Here is an 18,919-nt window from a genome sequence, read left to right as displayed (position 1 = left end):
CTGAATTTTCAATTTTCACGTGGGCGAAAAATCAGCAGAGAAATGCCTATCCTGGATATACTCTCATCGGCAACCAGAAATCATTGTGCATGGTGTTCTAGACCAGGATCATCAACGACCAGTCAGAACAAAGAAAAAACTCCTACAAGACATTTCCATGCTTTGATATGCAGTATCTATCCTGTTTCCTGTGCACACGGCTGCAGGACCACCAGGAATGTGGCGGGCGGCCGTCAGTGATTGCGTGACGGTCGCCAGTCACCATCTGTACGTGTGCGTGACGGTCACCAGTCACCGGCGACCGGCGCGGCGCAGCGTGGACTGATGACCCGATGCAAGCAGCAGAGGCGGCCGCGAGTCGGCTTGCAGCATGCGGACCAATACCCGCCGCGCGCGAGCTCTCGCCGTGGCGGCGGCCGGGTCCGCGCGCGTCGGCATCGTCGCCTCTGTGCGGTTGTGCCGGGCCCTCGCGCGGTTTGTGAAATCGTCTCCACGCAGCTGGGTCGCCGCCGGCGGCTGGACGCAGAAACGCACGCGGTAAGCGGACGTTCCCGGTCCCCCTCCCTAGCCTGGCCTGCTGTCGTTGTCGTCCTCTGAGCTACCCTGAGGAACACGCCGCTGTTGCTGTTTCAAGATGCCCGGCTTTTGGGAGGCAAGGCCGCCGGCTGATCACCCCACCAGACCATCGAGCAAGAACGCGTGTGAATGGGAGTTTCGTGTAAAATTCATGCGGCAAATGAGCTAATTTTCCGGTAAAATGAGCTCATTTTCTTCGTGTAGTAATGTGCGTGTCTTTATAAGCTAACAGTTTACCTTACAGTTTGATATCTTAAATTAGTGGCATAGGCATAAACCAATCTATCCAATTCTTTCAATTATGGTTAGAGACATTATGTTTGCCTGCCTCAACTACATCTTTAGAGTCTACTTTTAGTTTTTCTGGCAGAATTCTTGAGGACCGACAACGGCGCTTAACACAGAGATAATGGAGATGTTGGTCTGCATCAAGGATTGGGAGCTAGGTCATCAACAGACATAACATGTTGTGGTGGACAATGAGTTAGAAGAGTACTTCAATAAGCTCTAGCTGGATGAAGAAGGTATTGGTGCTGCTGCCTGAGTTTGTTTTGGAGATGGGACATATGGTGTTGCTGGTGTCTTGATTCTGACTCTTGAGAGTTTTTGTGTGGCTATGACTATGTTAGTATTGATCCGGTGACCGTGAGTTCGAGAGTGTTTCTGAATTTTGATCCAACATTTTGGCTTGTAATAACTTTGAATATTTGAATTTGAAACTGAGTCGGTCGTATTCTTTTTTTTTCTTTTTAGGGTTTCTCACGATGCGTGAGTTTTACCTAGAAAGGTTTTTAATAAGGCGGAATTGCACTAATAGCTCAAATTTGTGTATATTTACTTCCTCTTTTGAACCGTGGTCTGTGGATTGTTTATTGGCTGCTAGGTGCAGTTCTGTGTTGAATTTTGTAACTATACATATGAAATTTAGTTAGTTCTTTATTTTTATGTTGAACGGCTACAAGCTAGCGAACCCTGATTCGGGCCCGTGCTTTTCGAGCTAACACGACCCGAAAAATGACCCAAATAGCCTAGCGGCCCAGACACGAATGACTAGGCAAGCCTAGTCCGACCAATCCACAGGTCTGATAGTGCCGTGCCTTGACGGGTCATGCTTGGTACGGGTTAGGGCCATGTCTAGGCCTGAAAAAAAAGCCCGGGCTCGACGAGTTGGCTCGAGCTCGGCCTGGCTCGGCTCGGCTCGGGCCAGCTCGCGAGCCGCTGCCGAGCCGAGCCGAGCCGCATTTCTCAGCTCGGGCAAAGGGCGAGCCGAGCCGAGCTAGCTCGGGCGAGCTCGCGAGCCGGCCAACCAGCCTTTGGCAGAATGGCCCAGGCGCCCAGCCCAACAGTGAGGCCCAACAAGGAGTCAAGGATTCCCTAAACCCTAAGTCCCTAAGTCCCTAACCACCCGACTCCCGAGCGCCGTTCACTGTCACTGCCTCACTGGTTCGTTCATTGCCTCATTGGTTCGTGGCGCCGCCCGGCCGCCGTGTACCTTCCTCGACTCCTCGTGCCGATGGCCGACCAGGCGACCACCCGAGCCCGAGTGCCCGACGCCCCGAGCCCCGACGACCGACCACCTGTAGTCCGCTAGATCGCCACGGGCCACGGCGCCACCCCGAGTCCTCGAACCCGCCCAGGCGCGGAGCGGCGGAGGCGCTCAGGCGGCCACCCGCGTGGCCGCGTCCAGCGTCCGGCCGGCATCCGCGTGACCGCGTCCAGGCGACCAGGCATCCAGCTCTAGCGTCAGGTTCAGCCGTTCAGGTATGCATTATGTACGGTGTCCAGCTCCAGCGTATGTTATCTGACCATTTTTTTGGTTATGCATTATGTACGTATGTTATGTGAATATCTAAACCTGACATCGAATGGTTTTGAATTTCTAAACCTGACATTGCATGCCTAAAAACAATTGCAGACAGCCAGCCACCTTGTAAGCACAATTACTATCTCTGCAAACTTGTAGCAAAAGATTTTGTATCAAAATTTAAAATATTGTTTAACTGGTAGCTGTCCCCGTCCATATCAATGACAATGACTTTTTTCTGGTTCTCAACAGACAACAGTAAGGGTCCAATACTAGCCAATACTAGCCAACTGTAAAGCGTAGGTTATCTGATCATTTATCTAACTCAGGGGTCATGCAACAACCAAGTTGTTTGCTTCATTTATCTATTTATTAAGTTCTTTATAGTTGTTATTATGTACTCATTTGTTGTTATCTGATCATTTTAATTTCTAGGTTATGGAATCTACTGTGAAAGGGAAGGAGATGAGTCAAACTCATGATGATGAGATAGATTCAGAAAGCAATTCATTTGATAAGAACGATGACATGTCTGAGGATGAGATCACCGTTCTAGGTGGAAGAGATGTTGGTGATGGATCAGATGATGATGATGGTAAAAGAAAAGGCAAGAAAAGGCGTAAGAGGAAGAAAGTGGGCAGCAACTGCAACTCTAAATCCATAGTTTGGGAAGTGTTTGATAAAGTGACAGTTGGAGGTGCATCCGAGGAGGGAAAAAAGGTATTAAAAGCAAAGTGCAAGTATTGTAAGAAAATGTATGCTTGCATACAAGGGTCTACAACATCCACATTGTCGAGACATATGAAGCGTTGTGAGGCATACTCGAAGCATTTGGAGAAGAAGCTTGATCAATCTCTTCTCAACTTTGCTCCTTCAAATGCAGGTGAATCAGGTTCTGGTCTTCCTACTATCACATCCCCTAGAGATTATAATCATGAGCAAGTTAGAAAGTTAATTGCCAAGATGATTATAGTACACGAGTACCCATTTAGGATGGTTGAGCATACCTGGTTTAACATTGTCACGAAGTATTTGAATCCACAGTATGTGTTCATTGGTAGGAAGACCATTAGATCTGAATGCTTGAAGGTGTATGAATCTGAAAAAGAATTACTAATAAAGGCCCTTAAAGATGTGGATTATATTTCCTTGACAACTGATCTATGGACCTCTAATCAAACTTTGTCATATATGTGTTTGGTTGCACACTACATAGATAGTGATTGGAAAATGCAATGTCGTGTGCTGAATTTCTTTGAGTTAGACCCTCCACACAAAGGACCTGTGATAGGGCAAGCAGCATATGAGTGTGTCACTACATGGAAAATAGAGGATAAGGTTATTTCTATCACTTTGGATAATGCTTCAAACAATGATGGTGCCATTCGTGGTTTGAGGGCTAGATTTACAGCTAGACAGGGCAATAATTTCAATGCAAAATATTTTCATGTCCGTTGTTGTGCACACATCATTAATTTGGTTGTCAAATGATGGAACTACTGCTTTAGCTTCTTTGATAGACAACCTAAGATCAACGGTGAAGTATATTAAGAAATCTCCATCTCGTATGCATAAGTTTGTAGAGATGTGTAGACCTCTTGCATTGCAAATTGGGGAGGGTTTGAGTCTTGATGTGTCAACAAGATGGAGTTCAACATACAAGATGTTGCGTACTAGTATAGCTTACAAAGAAGCTATTCAAACTTATGCTGATGCTGATTTGAACTATAAATGGGAACCTACAGTTGAGGAATGGGATTTATTTGTTGCAATTGAGCCAATTCTTGCCTCTCTAGCTAAAGTAACCACCTCATTATCAGCTTCTTCATATCCTACTGCAAATCTTTTCTATCCTCACATTGTGGATGTCAAGATTGCATTAAAGGCAGCAATAGGGTCCACTAGTTTTCATTTGAGAAAAATGGGTAATGCAATGATGGAGAAGTTCAACAAGTACTGGGAGGAAAAGAATAATGTTATGGTGATTGCTACAATTCTAGATCCAAGGTATAAGATGAGATATATCGAGTGGTGCTTTGGTAAGATCTTTGATGGTGACCAAGTTAGATTTGAGATAGATGATGTTCGATGTGAGTTGGAAAAGTTGTATGAAGATTGTGAGTTGCAATATAGAGAGAGAAAAGCTGCTCAAAGTAAATCTAGTGCTTCCTCCTCATTAGCAATTGAAAGAATTTGTAGTTTGCCTTCTGCATCATGTGAATTCCAATCATTTTTATCATCTACTGAAGCAAACCCATCAAAGAGTGAGTTGCTCATTTATTTGGATGAGACAAATGTGAGTCTATCGGATAAGGAGTTTGATTTGTTAAGCTGGTGGAAGGTCAATTCACATAGGTTTCCAGTTGTATCAAGGATGGCAAAGAAGTTTTTAACTGTTCCAGCAACATCCGTGTCTTCAGAATCTACTTTCAGTACTGGGGGTAGAACTTTAGATGACTATCGGAGTTCTCTAAGCCCTTCTATGGTGGAGGCATTGGTATGCTCCTCTAGCTGGATTAGAGGTGCACATGATGGAAGCACATATGTGGTAAGTTGATAGTTTACTAATTCTTAGAGTTGATTTCTCTTTTTTTTGCAGATTTTGATTGGAGCTTGTATTTTTTTTAACAGGTACCTGATGAGGATGACATGGAGACTATTTCATTTCCAAAAAGCTTTGTGGAGAGCAACTAGTAATATACATTGCTGCTGCTGTGCTGTGTGTGTGGGCTGTGTGCAGGCGTGCAGCAGCAGCAGCACTGGTGGCATATTGGGCTATTATTTGGCGCACTGCAGCAAGCCAGCAAGCTTAACAAGCTGCTGTGCTAATTATAGTGTTTATGGAATGTTCTTGTTGCTGCATGCTATAATCTTTGGTGCATTGATCCTGTCTTTTGGATGCTTTTTTGGAATTATGAGCTACACTTTTGGTGTTATATCATGGTCTCTGTCTGTGTAAATTTCAGATTGTATTGAAATAATATAATGGGTTGTGGTTGCTGCAATTTTTCTTTGTTATTGTCTGATCTCATGTGGGTAAACCGGACCTGGCAGACACTAGGCGGGCGAGGCTCGCGAGCCGGCCGAGCCGGTTTCTGTAGCTCGTGCCATTACCGAGCCGAGCCTAGCTCGGCTCGTACATACACCGAGCCGGACCGAGCCGAGCTCGGCTCGGCTCGTTTCCACCCCTAGTCCATGTCGTGCTGAGCAGTACGTTTGCTCATCTGTAACCTCAGTAGAGTTGATGGCTTGTCGTTGGAGGGCGCAGCAGCCCGAATATCGTTTCCAATGGCGGCATATGGAGTCTGGGAAGAAATAAATCAGCATAATTGAAGGTAATTTGTCAATGTAGATTTCTCGCTATGTTGAGAGTGCACTTTCCAGAGAAGTGTGTTGCTACTTCCTGTACACACAAACACTACTACACTAGTATTCATCACACGAATCTTGAGCTAGCTAGGCAGTCTTTGCACGTCTGTGTGGATTATATTGACTGCGTCGCGGAGATGGCAGGTGTGTATATATCGCGCTAGATCCACGTACGGAGACCTATCCGTGGAGGATCTCCCATCGATCCTGTTGCGGGAGAAAGGTAAAGCCATGGAAGATTACGCCGCTGACTGATCATGTCTTGACTCTCGAGGAGACCGGCTGGGAACGCCGATGGATGTTCGCCGGACCGGGGCCGCCCGCCGTCGTCGTGTAGCAGACATGTCGCCGTCGAGAGAATGACACTCGAGCCGTCGAGCGTCGCATATAGCTCCCTGCCGGTGCTGTTGCTGTCGCTTGAATGTATAGATAGATACATACATACATACCTACGATGGGTCCTATTGGAAATTCAAACGAAAGACGAAGGCGCAACGAAACAATGATGTTCCATCAGTAGGTGCGTGCTCTGAAGCAGCACCCGTCGTCGTCGCTGCAGAAGCTTCAACCCGTTCCGGTCTCAAGATAGCAATGGCCTCGATCCTCGATTCCCCGCGAAGAATTTCTCCATAGAGATGTGAATAGGAAAGTATTTTCCACCATAGAATGTAAATGGAGAAAATTCTTTCCTTGATAGGTAAATAAGTGAGCCTATACGTGATGATGTTTTCGTGTATTAGTTAATGATAAAAATAAATAAATAATTTGTTAAGAGACTAATCATTATACAAATGTGTTTATTTTAATATACACATAATAATTTTTTACATATAACAATATATATAAGTGAAAATGTTTTATATAATAACAATGGATGTATGTTCTAGTTATAATTTAAACGGGGGACAGAGATCTTCGTCGAGAATTCATCCCTACCAAGAACAGAGATGAGGAAGAAATATGTCTCGCAAGCATTCGTGAGAATCCTGTGAGGAATTTTTTTCGTTTGATAAGTATAGGGAGCTATTCCCCGACAAGGAATTTCTCATTACCATCTGTCCAGCCATAAGAGAGAGAGTTGTGAAAATTTTGTATTTTGTTCTTTTTTGGAAACTTTTTTTTATAATAGACTGCTAGCGATTGTTTTTTTTTAAAAAATATACCCAAAGCTTGATATTTTAGGACACCATGTCTAGGTTCATAGATCAACGTGCTATCAGACAACGTTGACATCTTGTCACGTCAACGATGAACCGATCACAATAGCCATGTAAGACAATCTCCACTAACTTATCATAGTCATATTTAAACTTCACACTCTGCAAACAACATAATTTATAATACAAAACAATGTTTTGGATAGGGCTAGATAACGAGCTATTTCAGCTCGTCCGAGTTCGAGATGGCTCGTTAAGCTAACGAGCTACAGAGTCAGCTCGACTCGTTTACGAGCTCGAGCTGGCTCGTTTAGCTCTCGAGCCAGAATAGAAAAAATAAATATATAATAATTAATTTTTAGTTAATTTTTAAACTAATTTAACAATAGAAAATAGTAATTATACTCATAGTATCACAAATCACGTCTATGTGGTAGCTCGTTTAGCTCGCGAACTGGCTCGTTAACGAACCGAGTTAAAATGTCAGCTCTGCTCGTGAAAAAATTAATACGAGTCGAGCACCATGAATCGAGCGATCCAACGAGCCACGAACATTTCGTCCAGCCCTAATTTTGGGTAAGTAGACTGCTACAGACAGTCTAATTAAGGTTTGTTTGCAAGCACACTAGTTTTAAAAAAACTAGTTTCTACCCCCATTTTCTAGAAACTGGTTTCTAATAAAAGTTAGGTAAGGATGTTTGGAACTCAGTTTCTAAAAAACCGATTTCTAATTTTTTGATACAGAATTATTAACGTACCCTTCCTCTATTTTTAAAAGCGGTGGTAACAGATGTAAATTCCATAAAACCAAGAAGGTCATGATGTAATTAAACAAACAAAAGCTAGTTTTAACTAGGGAGAGTAGCTTCTTGGTTTTTAAGAAACTGTGAATCCAGTTTATATAAACTACAACATAAACTGATAAATTTAGAATCAATCTAGTTTCTATAAACCAATTTCTTAAAAAGCTGAATGCTTCCAAATAAGCTCTAAGCATGAGGACCCAAGAATCTCGACGTCAGATTAGTTAACACCAACATGGGCAGACCTAGAGCAAAATGAGAGTGAGAGCACACTTGTAAAGATAAACATCAAAACACCAAAGCAGAGACATCTAAGTTAAACTGAGCAGGAGACCTTATATTGAAAATCTAGTCTCTACTACTTGTACCAGAGAAATGAGCGAGGGCATATGCCCTCACTCAACCATACCTAGGTCCGCCCCTGGACACCAAGACCTCAGCACGACTGATATCTCATTGTCTCTCCCATTAAGGCTAAACGGTGTAATAATGATAATTTAAGAGATTGAATAACACTTTATATACCACTCATAAACATAAAAGATGTGCACAATTGTCCTTCACTTACATTGAACCCAATCATGCGGGTATCTAATGCCAATTGCACTAGTGTGTTTCTCATTATTTGGGTGTGAAAGAGGCTTCGTCAACCGATCATCAAAATTCAAATTCATGTGTACTTTGCAAAGTTTTACATCACCTCTATTAACGATCTCATGAATCCAGGAGCAATAGGTATGGATCGTACGTACTAGTGAGTGCATGGAGGAACATCTCTCTGCCTCACCAATCTCAACGCGCCTAAACTAGACGGTACAGTAGTATGTACTATATACACACACCGACGACGTGGCACAAAACACACAAGACGATTCCTACACCCGGGGTACACACGAGCTAGCTAGGGGACATGTACGACGTGGCACGCAGGTGGTCCAGCCGTCAAGATTACTAAGGCAGCTTGGAGGACGCGCTCCTCCGGCGCGACCCTGCGCCGGCGGCGCCCTTGACCTCCGCGCGGATCTTGGCGGAGATGGCGTTCCGTCCGGCGACGGGCGCGGTGGCGGGCCAGAGGCCGACGGTGACGGCCATGTCCTTGAGCCCCTGCAGCTTGTCGAGCGCGTCGACGACGGCCACCATGCGCGGCCTGTCCCGCGGCTGCTGCGCGGTGCACTGCACGGCCAGCTGCGCCACGGCGCGCGCGCCCTTGACGGAGTAGTGGCCCGCCAGCCTCTGGTCCATGATGCAGCGCAGGCGGCGGCTGCCGCCGCTGAGGTAGGGGCGGGTCCAGTCCACGAGCTTCAGCTGCTGGTCGGCGTGTGCGCTGCGCCCGCGGACGTGCTCCATGGCGCGCCGCCCCGTGAGGAGCTCCAGGAGCACGACGCCGAAGCTGTACACGTCGCTCTTCACGTTCAGGTGGCCCGTCTGCACGTACTCCGGCGCCGCGTAGCCGTGGGTGCCCATCACGCGCGTCGTCACGTGCGTGTCCTCGCCCTCGGGCCCCATCTTGGCCAGCCCGAAGTCCGACAGCTTGGCGGTGAAGTCCTGGGAGATGACATGAGAGAGTGAGTCATGGTAGCTAGGTTCAGGGGCTCGACAGGACAGCAGGCCCGGCCCCCAGCACAACAGAGCAGGTGCACCCAATTATAACCCACCGAGTCGAGCAGGATGTTGGAGGCCTTGAAGTCCCTGTAGATGACGGGCGTGCTGGCGGCGTGGAGGAAGGCCAGACCCTTGGCGGCGCCGATGGCCACCTTGAGCCGGGTGCCCCACGGTAGCGTCGCCGAGATCCCTGCATGCACACAGCTGGTGAGCAAGGCTCCTCGATGGATTGGAGAGCGAGGCGTTGGCCAGGGATACCTACTCCTGAAGAGGTGGTTCTCGAGGCTCCCGCGCGGCATGAACTCGTAGACGAGCAGGCGCTCCTCGTCCTCGCAGCAGTACCCCAGCAGGCGGACGAGGTGCGAGTGGCGGAACTGGCCCAGGAAGATGACCTCGGCGAGCCACTCCCGGTGGCCCTGGAAGCCCGCGGCGTTGAGCTGCTTTACGGCGACGGGCTGGGCGGCGAGGCCCGGGCGCATGCCGGCGTCCACGAAGCCCTTGTACACGGCGCCGAAGCCGCCCTCTCCGAGCAGGAAGCTGCTGGCGAAGTCGTGCGTGACGCCGCGGAGCTCGCCTAGGCCGAAGGAGTGCAGCTGCAGCGGGCCCGCCATCTCCCCGGCCTGCTTGACGCTGCCGCCGTCCTTGTCCGTGCCCGCCGCCGACGCCGGGCTGTTGGCCAGCGACGACAGGCGCCTGAAGGACGCCAGCCGCCGCGAGAGCTCCGACTGCTGCGGCCGGCACCGCGCCAGGCCGTCGGGGGCCACCGCCGCGTCCTCCGCCGCGCAGCACTTGGTGGCCGACGCCAGCATCGGCCTCCACGCCTTCGTCATCGTGGTGTGCGTACGTACGTACGTCTAGCTACTACCTAAACAGCTGTGGCTGTGCCGCGCCGGAAGTAGCTAGCTAGCTAGCTTAGCTCGGACTCGGAGCGTGCGCGTCAGCGTGTGAGCAGAAGACGAGAGAGCAGGTAGGTAGATACGGGACGGGACGAGAGTGGATGCGGTGGTTAGAGTGGCGCGGGAGGCGTGGGGATCATATAGCAGCAAGCAAGAGGACCCCCCCAGGCCGGAGGGACAACCGTTCCAACACACACCAGCACACCCAACTGCTCCGAACCACTCCCCGTATCGTTTCAGGCAAGACAATTGTGCTGTGTGCGCTCATGTCATGGCAGCTAGCACGGGCCTCGCCTTGGCTGGCACTCCCCGTCCCCGGCCACTCCACCTCCATTCTGATGTAAGCATCGTCGAGCTAGAGACAAGGAATTATGCAGTCATTAAAACCGGAGGATATTTTCGATCGATGAAGCGCCTACAGACAGCACTGGAGATGGTCAAACGGGCCGCCCGGCCAGGCCCGGGTCCAGTGAAGCCTAGCCCATTTTAGACCCGGTTCACCAGACACGGTTAGAAAACCAGGCCGGACTATCTAAACCCGCGAGCTCGGTCTGATAAGCACAGAAAAACGTAGCCTGAAAAACGGGCTAAGTGCGCCAGTAAGCACGGTTTAGTGCAAAAAAGGGATTGACGAGCTTAAAAGTAAACGGGCCGTGCCGGCGAGCCCGCCGGACTTAGTTTCCTGTCCGGACCTGGCCCGTTTATTCGTGCCGGGCCAGCCCAGGCCTGTATAAAAGTGGGCCGGACCGGGCTTATACCGGGCCAAAAAACGTGCTTCGGACTTTCTGTACATCTATAGACCGCACCATATTTTATATTGATTGACTGCTTCCATTTGCTTCCATTTGACCCATATATCCCAATCAGTAAAAACGAGAGGTGGAAAATCCATATTTACTTTGGTGTGTGTGGGGGTGTATTTTGGGGTAAAACGGAAAATGAAGACGGATATGTCAGTTAAAAGGAGAACAATTCGAGGAGTGGACTCTTCCAAAATCCCAACAAGTTCTGTCATATTGTTTGTCAGCATACCCACTACAGTAAAACGCTACAAGTTCGACGGCTCCCTTATGTCCGACAGCTGCCTAGGGAACCGTCGGACATAAGCTTATATCCGACGGCTACTGGCAGCCGTCGGACATAATTTCTAATATCCGAAGGCTGGCAGGCGGGCCGTCGGACATAAACTTATGTCCGACGGCTGGCAGACTAGCCATCGGATATAAGCTTATGTCCGACGGTCTCCTAGGGGGCCGTCGGAAATAAAGGATTTTAACCGACCCCCGCGCCCGCGTCGGTTCATTCTCTCTGTCTCTCCTGTCGCTCGCATGCGTAGCCGCCGCCGCCGTCGCCGAGCAGCCGCCGTCGTCGTCTAGCACCGCCGCCCAAGCCTCTCACGGGGACCTCCAGCCCCGTCCCAACGCCCAGCCCGCGCCCGATCCTCTGCCCACGTTGATCGGCAACTCCACCGCCGCCCAAGCAACACCAGAGCCGCCCCGACGCCGCCCGTGGCCGCCGGAGCCTCTGCCCCCGTCCCCAACGCCACCGGCGCCCGCCCCGACCCCGCCGGCGCTCGCTTCACTGGCTAATCATCCGGCAAAGTGAGCAATTTTATAATGTTTAGTATAATTTTGTATATGCATATATATTGTTTGCTAGTAGTAATGTTTAGTTTTGTTATGTCCGACGGCTTGATTTAATTATGCAATTAAATTAGCTTGTTTTAATTTATTTATTAGTGGCTATATAATTTAAACTTTTAATTTCCGAGGGTAATTATTAATCCCTTGGAAATAAGGTTGTTTTATTTGATTTAGGGTCCCGTGAAATGATTTTTTTGTAGTGCTATTGTATTAGTGTGGTTAATTAGTAATCATAACTAATTAAGTTAACGTCTCGTATCTAGTATGGAGGAGGATCGTCGATGGATGTATGAAGGTTGGAAGAAAAGATGTGCTCTATCAAATGAGTGGGTTGCCAGGACTGATGCTTTTCTCGACCGTGCTTTTGCTCGGTCAGATACTGGAACCGATGTTAGGTGCCCTTGTAGCAAGTGTCGGAACATTAATTTCCTTGACAGGAGGACTATATCGATAAATATTTACAAGAACGATTATGTGCTAGGCTATGAGGTGTGGGTGCACCACGGTGAGGACCCACCTCCTCGTATTGTATCGGAATTTCAATCACATGAAGAGGGGGACTACAATAGGATGGAAGAGATGCTTGATGATGTACGCCATGAGATTCTAACCGTCGAGTCAGAGAACCCCGATCAACCCACCGATTATGAGGATCCAGCTACACCTGAGGTTCAGAAGTTCTTCGAGCTCCTTAAAGCTGCCGAAGAGCCGTTGCATGAGCACACGAAAGTGACCGTCCTTGTATTTGTGACTCGACTTATGGCTATCAAGTCTAAGTTTGTATTCTCAAACAACTGCTACAAGGAGCTTTTGAACTTGATCAGTGATGTACTTTCGGAGAATCACAAGATGCCAAAGGACATGTATCAGTCCAAAAAGTTGCTCTCTGGGCTCAAGATGGACTACAAAAAAATCAATGTCTGTGACAATAACTGTATGCTTTTCTGGAAGGAGACCGCGAGTGAGAAGAAGTGTATTGTATGCGGTGAGCGTAGATTTGTTGAGGTTGAAAACGACGATGGTTTGACTGTGACGACGAAGATTGCACGTAAGCAGCTTCGTTACATGCCTCTTATACCTCGGTTGAAACGTTTGTTCATCTCCAAAAATACAGCCAGACACATGAGGTGGCACAAAGAAGGGGTACATGAGAATCCAAATGTCATGGCACACCTAGCTGATACAGATGCATGGAACGCACTAGATGCTTTTGATTCCAGCTTTGTTGATGAAGTGCGGAATGTCCGCTTCGGTTTAGCAAAAGATGGTTTCTCGCCTTTCAATCTAACTGCAACGTCCTACTCCTGTTGGCTCGTCTTTGCTGTTCCATACAACCTTCCACCAGCTCTTTGCATGAAATATGAATTTATTTTCTTGTGTCTTGTAATACCTGGTCCGGATCATCTTGGAACAAAGATCGATGTGATGATGAGACCCCTCATTGAAGAATTGAAAATTTTGTGGGAAGGAGTCGAGGCGTACGATTATTACAAGAAACAGAAGTTCAACCTGAGAGCCGCGTTTTTGTGGTCTATTCACGATTTTATGGCTTATGGTATCTTTGCTGGATGGAGTTGTCATGGGATTTTGACATGTCCGATATGCGTTGAAGACACTTTATGCTTTCAACTAAAGTTTGGTGGAAAGATATGTTACTTCGATTGCCATAGATGTTTTTTGCCAGAGGATCACCCGTTCAGGTTCGATAGGAACGCTTTTAAAAAGGACATGATTGTGACGAGGGGACCACCCAAGCGTCTTAGTGGTGCAGAGATTCTCGCGAGACTTAATGATTTGAAACTAAATGAACATGGAAATCGTTTTGAAGGTTATGGAACCGAGCATAATTGGACTCACAAATGTGGTCTATGGGAACTCCCTTATATGAAAGCCTTGATTCTAATGCATAACATTGATGTGATGCACCAGGAACGAAATATGGGTGAAAGCATTATCAGCACTTGCATGAATATCACTGACAAAACAAAAGACAACCCTAAGGCTAGAAAAGACTTGGCCTTAATCTGTAGAAGACCAACTATGGAGATAGGAGAGAACCAGAAGAAGCCACGTGCTCCTTTCAGTATTAAACCTAAAAGGAAGAAACAATTGATGAAATGGTTGAAAAACTTAAAGTTCCCAGATGGTTACGCCGCGGGCTTTAGAAGGTCTGTGAATTTGAAGACGGGCAAGTTTTCTGGGTTGAAGAGTCATGACTACCACATAATAATGGAAAGACTCCTTACTGTTATGTTTCATGGTTTTGTAAAAAATGATGTCTGGAAAGCATTAGCAGAGCTAAGCTACTTTTATAGACATCTTTGTGCTAAAGAAATAAAGAAAGAGATGATGGAGAAGCTTGAGCAACAAATACCGATTTTGGTATGCAAACTTGAAAAAAATATTTCCACCAGGTTTCTTCAATCTGATGCAACATCTACTTGTTCACCTACCATACGAAGCTAAGGTAGGAGGTCCTGTGCAATATATATGGATGTATCACATCAAAAGACACTAAAGAAGCTACGTGCAATGGTTGGTAATAAGAGACGAGTTGAAGGGTGCATCGCTGAAGAATTCAAATACAAAGAGATAACATCATTCACTGGCCTGTACTTTGTAGAGGAACACAATGTCAATGCCTCTACGTTGCGATATCATGTCGACGAGCCCCCTATAAGTGATATTGAAATTTTTCAATGGAGGGGCAAAACTGCAGGACCCAACACAACATACTGTTTCACCAATGACGAACGGAAGATTTCTTTACTCTACATGTATAACAACATGGAAGAGATGAGTCAGTTTCTCCTATAAGTGTAAACTTAATTTTAGTCATTGCCACTACAATTTTGTTGTTATACTAAAAGGTTTGTTTCCTTGTACTAACAGTGAATTTGATTCTCAAAATTGCATCTCTGGCTGTGAACGTGACCAGATTCGTCGAGAGGGAAAAGATGGGGGACCTAATTTCTTGTGTTGGTTTCAAGATTATGTAGATAAAAATGACAATATATACCCGGACCTTCGACAATTATCCCTAGGAGCAGTAACTAGCAGACGTTATGGTCGGTATGATGTCAATGGTTTTAGATTCCGTTCTACAAGGTTTGAAGATGATCATCCTCTAGCAGCCACGACTAATTCCGGAGTTATAACTAGAGCTGTCGATGATGAAGGGAAGGTGACTAATTATTATGGAGTCATTAATGATATACTCGAGTACAAGTTTTTTGGAGATAAACAACTCAAAGTGGTGTTCTTCGATTGTGATTGGTTTTCTCCAAATACAACGCGAGAAAACCAATATGGCATGGTGGAAGTTAAACACAACGATAGATTAAAAGGCCACGACACTATAATACTTGCCCACCAATGCGAGCAGGTGTATTATATGACATATCCATCTAAGAAAAAAGGTTTGGTTGATTGGAGGGTAGTGTACAAAGTTAATCCTCGTGAACGACTATATGCTTCTGGTGATGCTGGTTATGTTGAAAGTCAAATCAAGCAGGAAGTGGGGGCTGCTGAGATTTTCCAAGACGAAGAACTTACCAACACATTTAATGTACAAACTGAAATGTTGGAAGAATCTTTATTAGGCGATCAAAATGATGTAGAGGTTCCTCCAAAAAGAAAACGAGTGACGAGAAAGAAGAAAGCTACTTGGCGTCCATTAAATCAACGAAAGCAACTAGATCCTGATTTTGATTACGATTACGATTGATGAGTATGGATCATGATTTTATTGAATATTTTATTATTTTATTGTCGATTTATGTACTAAATTGTTTTTGTTAAAATAGGATGTCAAAGAAAATGAGGTCTTTTGCTCGTAGTTTGCTTGGGACGAGGAGTAGCTCGAGGGGTGAGGATTCAGTTTTTTAGGGCACATGTTCTACCATGAGCAGACAGAGAGCGCTGGCAGAACATTTGCCTCCACACGATGTAAGTTAGTTGTTAAATTACATTATTTGAGTTACTTAATATTGTATGATGTAAGTTATTTGTTTCATAGGATGCTGAAATTGAGGAACCAGTGGTAGAGGATCATGCAAGAGATGATGCTGAAGATGATGGTGGAGATGATGTGGGAGATGATGCTGGAGACGATGCTGGTGGGTATTCTGCAGGCGGGGATTCTAGGGCTGGTGGAGATTCCACAGCTGGGTCTGGAACTTCTCGAGTTAGGAGAACGAGGAAGCTGCATTTTGTTGGACTACCTCTAGAGCTTCCACCCGAATCTCGGGTTTTGATAAAGCCTAGTGGAAAGTGAGTGACATATCTTTGCTTAAATGTTATTGAAAGTTATGTTTTAATTTCTACATTGTTTTCTGTTTGCAGGACTTGGATCGACGACTCGTTCACAGGCACAGGACACTACGGGCAGGTGAACATGGTCCTTGGTAATCTTGTTCGTCTGCACTGGCCTGGTCTTGTGACTTTGCCTAGTGGCGAGTCTGTCCCCGCCACCACTTGGGAGCATTATCGCTATGGTGTCTGTAGAACGTTTGGCAACACACAAACACTAGTTTGGAATGCATTCTGAGTATGAATTGTTTATACTAATTTAGTTATCCCATATATGGTTGCTTTTATGATAACACTAATTTTTTGCAGAAACGGTACAAGTTGCCGGACGATGGATCATATGATATGAACGCTCGTTACGTGTTTGAGTATAACGCGAACGATGTCGTTGCAGATGCAATGTACTATGCACGAATTCAGGCTATAAAGGCATGGTACAGAGCAAATGCTGATGATCGACCGATGCCTAATACCAAGGCCGAGTGGTCATCAATTTACCTGACGGAGGAGCAATACCTTGAGGTAAACAGGTTGTTGCATCTCATATCGCACGAATCCATGTATTTGCTTTATTGAAAAAAATTTCATGTAGGTGTCGGTGCCGTGGATGGCCACTCGATTAGACGATTATCGGGCCTTGTGCAGATGGTGGGCTTCCCCTGAGTTTCGTGCCATTTCTGAAAGGAACAGGGGAAACCGTGGGACTGAGTCGTTCCACAACTACGGCGGCGATGGTCATGTGCGCTTGGCTAAGTGAATGGTAAGTCACAGTATGTTGTAACTTTGAATTACGTAGAAATGTGTCATTCTAACTTGTTTGTACAGGAAGTCAAATCCGGTCGTACGCCCACGGATGTGGAGGTGTATATGCAAGGGCATAGGGGTTCTGATCCTCAGAATCCTGATGTTTTATGCACTCAGACGGCCACCGACCGTCTAGTGAGTTTTTGGTACTCTATTATGTGTTTGATATTGTTTGCAAGGGCATAGGGGTTATGCACTTATATTTGATATTGTTTGCCTCCAGGCTTCGTATGGGCAGGAGATGGTTCAACGCCATGGACAGGAGTACGATTGGAGGAGCCAGCCAATCGACCCTCAGGCAGCATATGCTAGCGCAGGAGGACAAGCTCATGGACGGTGGGATTATTTGATTTGGATTTCAAAATTATCCTTGTTGGGGGCCTTCGTCTTCCGAAGGTCCTGAAAAACATGATTTAACAATGTTTCCCGAGTGTAATATATGAACAGGTGCCTTCGGACTCGGATCGGAACCACACAGTGTGAAAAGCACGAACAATACAAAGGTTGACGCAGCGCTGAAGCTACATGCAAGGGAGCTTCGGCATAACGACAGAAAAGCGAACCGACTTAAAAGGGAAAAGGCTATTTAGACCTCGATGGATTACCTTAAAGTCATTAGCAAATGTAAAGGACATGGATGTAATTTTACACGGGTTGTGTCCCGTGCCTATAAATAGGTGAATAGTACCCCCGTACTGTTCATGCTGACTTGTATTCGCTCGTGCGTCATACTTGTACTCTTTTGCCTTTTTCAAGACGAAGGTACTTTTTGTAATTCAATATTGTTCTTATCCTTCCATGATTACATAATGAAGAATGAATAATACGATATAATTATTTGTGTTATTTTTCATATGTCATATGTTTCTTTTTCTATTTTAACATCCACTGCAATCATGAAGGTATGACCTTCATGACCTTCGTCTGAAGATCATTATATCCTAAGGGAAATAATGCTTCGAAGGACGAAGGGCTTTAACCTTTAACATTTTGTGTTGCCTTGTTCTTAATTCATAGCATTTGAGAACAAGTCCTCAACATTGGCGCCCACCTCTGGTGAACCCTTTTTCGACCACCTTCGGCAAGCACTGACCTTCGTCATGCCGCCGAAGAAAGCTTCAGTGCCAGGGGCTGCCGCACTACAGCCACTGGACCCAAATCAGGAGACTCTTTCTCTTCGAGAGGCCCGAAACCAGAAGAGGAAGGCCACTAGCCTAACACTCCAGGAGGAGGAGTTGGACCAAGAAATCAGAAACATGGAGATAATCCATCAGCAAGTACAAAGGAAGAAGGAAAAGATGGCCCGACTGGCTGATCTTCAAAGGCAGATTGACGAAGCCACTGAAGAAGTACGCCATGTTGCTCAAGACGAACAAGATCGAAGGCCTCAACACAGAGAGCTTCATCAAGAAGGCCTATTCAATGAGGATGGATGATATGATGATTTTAATCATGATACCTTTACCTTTGATGATGATTCTTCCTTGGCAGCAGAACTGCAGGCTATCCCATGGCCTCCATCATACAAGCCACCTCAGCTCCCTATGTATGATGGGCATTCGGATCCGAAGCAGTTTCTGATGAGTTATGAAGCAACCATATCCTCATATGGAGGCAATGCAGCTGTCATGGCCAAATCTTTCGTCATGGCAGTTCGAAATGTGGCCCAAACATGGTATTCTTCTCTTCGGCCAGGGACTATTACTTCGTGGCAGAAGCTCAAGGATATGCTACTGACAAGCTTTCAAGGCTTTCAGACAAAGCCGGTCACAGCTCAGGCCCTGTTTCAATGCACGCAAGACCATGAGGAGTATCTTCAGGCGTACGTCCGAAGGTTCTTGCGTCTCAGAGCACAGGCGCCTACAGTGCCCAATGAAATTGTCATTGTGGCCATGATCAAGGGGCTTTGTCCAGGACCTACTGCCCAGTATTTCGCCAGGAAGCCTCCACAGAC

The 18,919-nt window shown here is 46.4% G+C and overlaps 2 protein-coding genes across 3 annotated transcripts; one reads left to right on the top strand and one right to left on the bottom strand.

Annotated features, from left to right (window-relative positions):
- Positions 1-3,989: 3,989 nt before the first annotated feature.
- Positions 3,990-5,291, top strand: LOC109943630 (zinc finger BED domain-containing protein RICESLEEPER 2-like). The gene is made up of 2 exons (XM_020547130.1): positions 3,990-4,928; positions 5,012-5,291. The coding sequence occupies exons 1-2, from the start codon at positions 4,044-4,046 to the stop codon at positions 5,072-5,074; spliced, it is 948 nt and encodes a 315-aa protein (XP_020402719.1). The 5' UTR covers positions 3,990-4,043; the 3' UTR covers positions 5,075-5,291.
- Positions 5,292-8,351: 3,060 nt separating this feature from the next.
- Positions 8,352-10,547, bottom strand: LOC100279949 (Protein kinase superfamily protein). Of its 2 annotated transcripts, NM_001152899.1 has the most exons (3): positions 9,574-10,300; positions 9,365-9,501; positions 8,390-9,254 (listed from the first exon to the last, which is right to left on the bottom strand). In NM_001152899.1, the coding sequence occupies exons 1-3, from the start codon at positions 10,139-10,141 to the stop codon at positions 8,661-8,663; spliced, it is 1,299 nt and encodes a 432-aa protein (NP_001146371.1). In that variant the 5' UTR covers positions 10,142-10,300; the 3' UTR covers positions 8,390-8,660. The 2 variants fall into 2 exon arrangements, with proteins under 2 accessions (XP_020405825.1, NP_001146371.1); XM_020550236.3 differs by having other exon boundaries at positions 8,352-9,254; positions 9,365-10,547.
- Between the last annotated feature and the right edge of the window lie 8,372 nt (positions 10,548-18,919).

This window comes from Zea mays, chromosome 1 (assembly GCF_902167145.1).
Source record: "Zea mays cultivar B73 chromosome 1, Zm-B73-REFERENCE-NAM-5.0, whole genome shotgun sequence".
Classification (NCBI taxonomy): domain Eukaryota; kingdom Viridiplantae; phylum Streptophyta; class Magnoliopsida; order Poales; family Poaceae; genus Zea; species Zea mays.
The sequence above is the reverse complement of the archived record's forward strand: the minus strand, read 5'-3'. Positions and strand labels throughout refer to the sequence as shown.

Bases quoted from the DNA above. Each gene is read 5' to 3' on its own strand.
- LOC100279949 (XM_020550236.3), bottom strand. From the start codon at position 10,141: ATGACGAAGGCGTGGAGGCCGATGCTGGCGTCGGCCACCAAGTGCTGC. The intron at 9,255-9,364 runs GTGGGTTATAAT...GTCATCTCCCAG, and splicing joins CCAACATCCTGCTCGACTCG to GACTTCACCGCCAAGCTGTC.
- LOC109943630 (XM_020547130.1), top strand. From the start codon at position 4,044: ATGTTGCGTACTAGTATAGCTTACAAAGAAGCTATTCAAACTTATGCT. The intron at 4,929-5,011 runs GTAAGTTGATAG...TTTTTTTAACAG, and splicing joins ATGATGGAAGCACATATGTG to GTACCTGATGAGGATGACAT.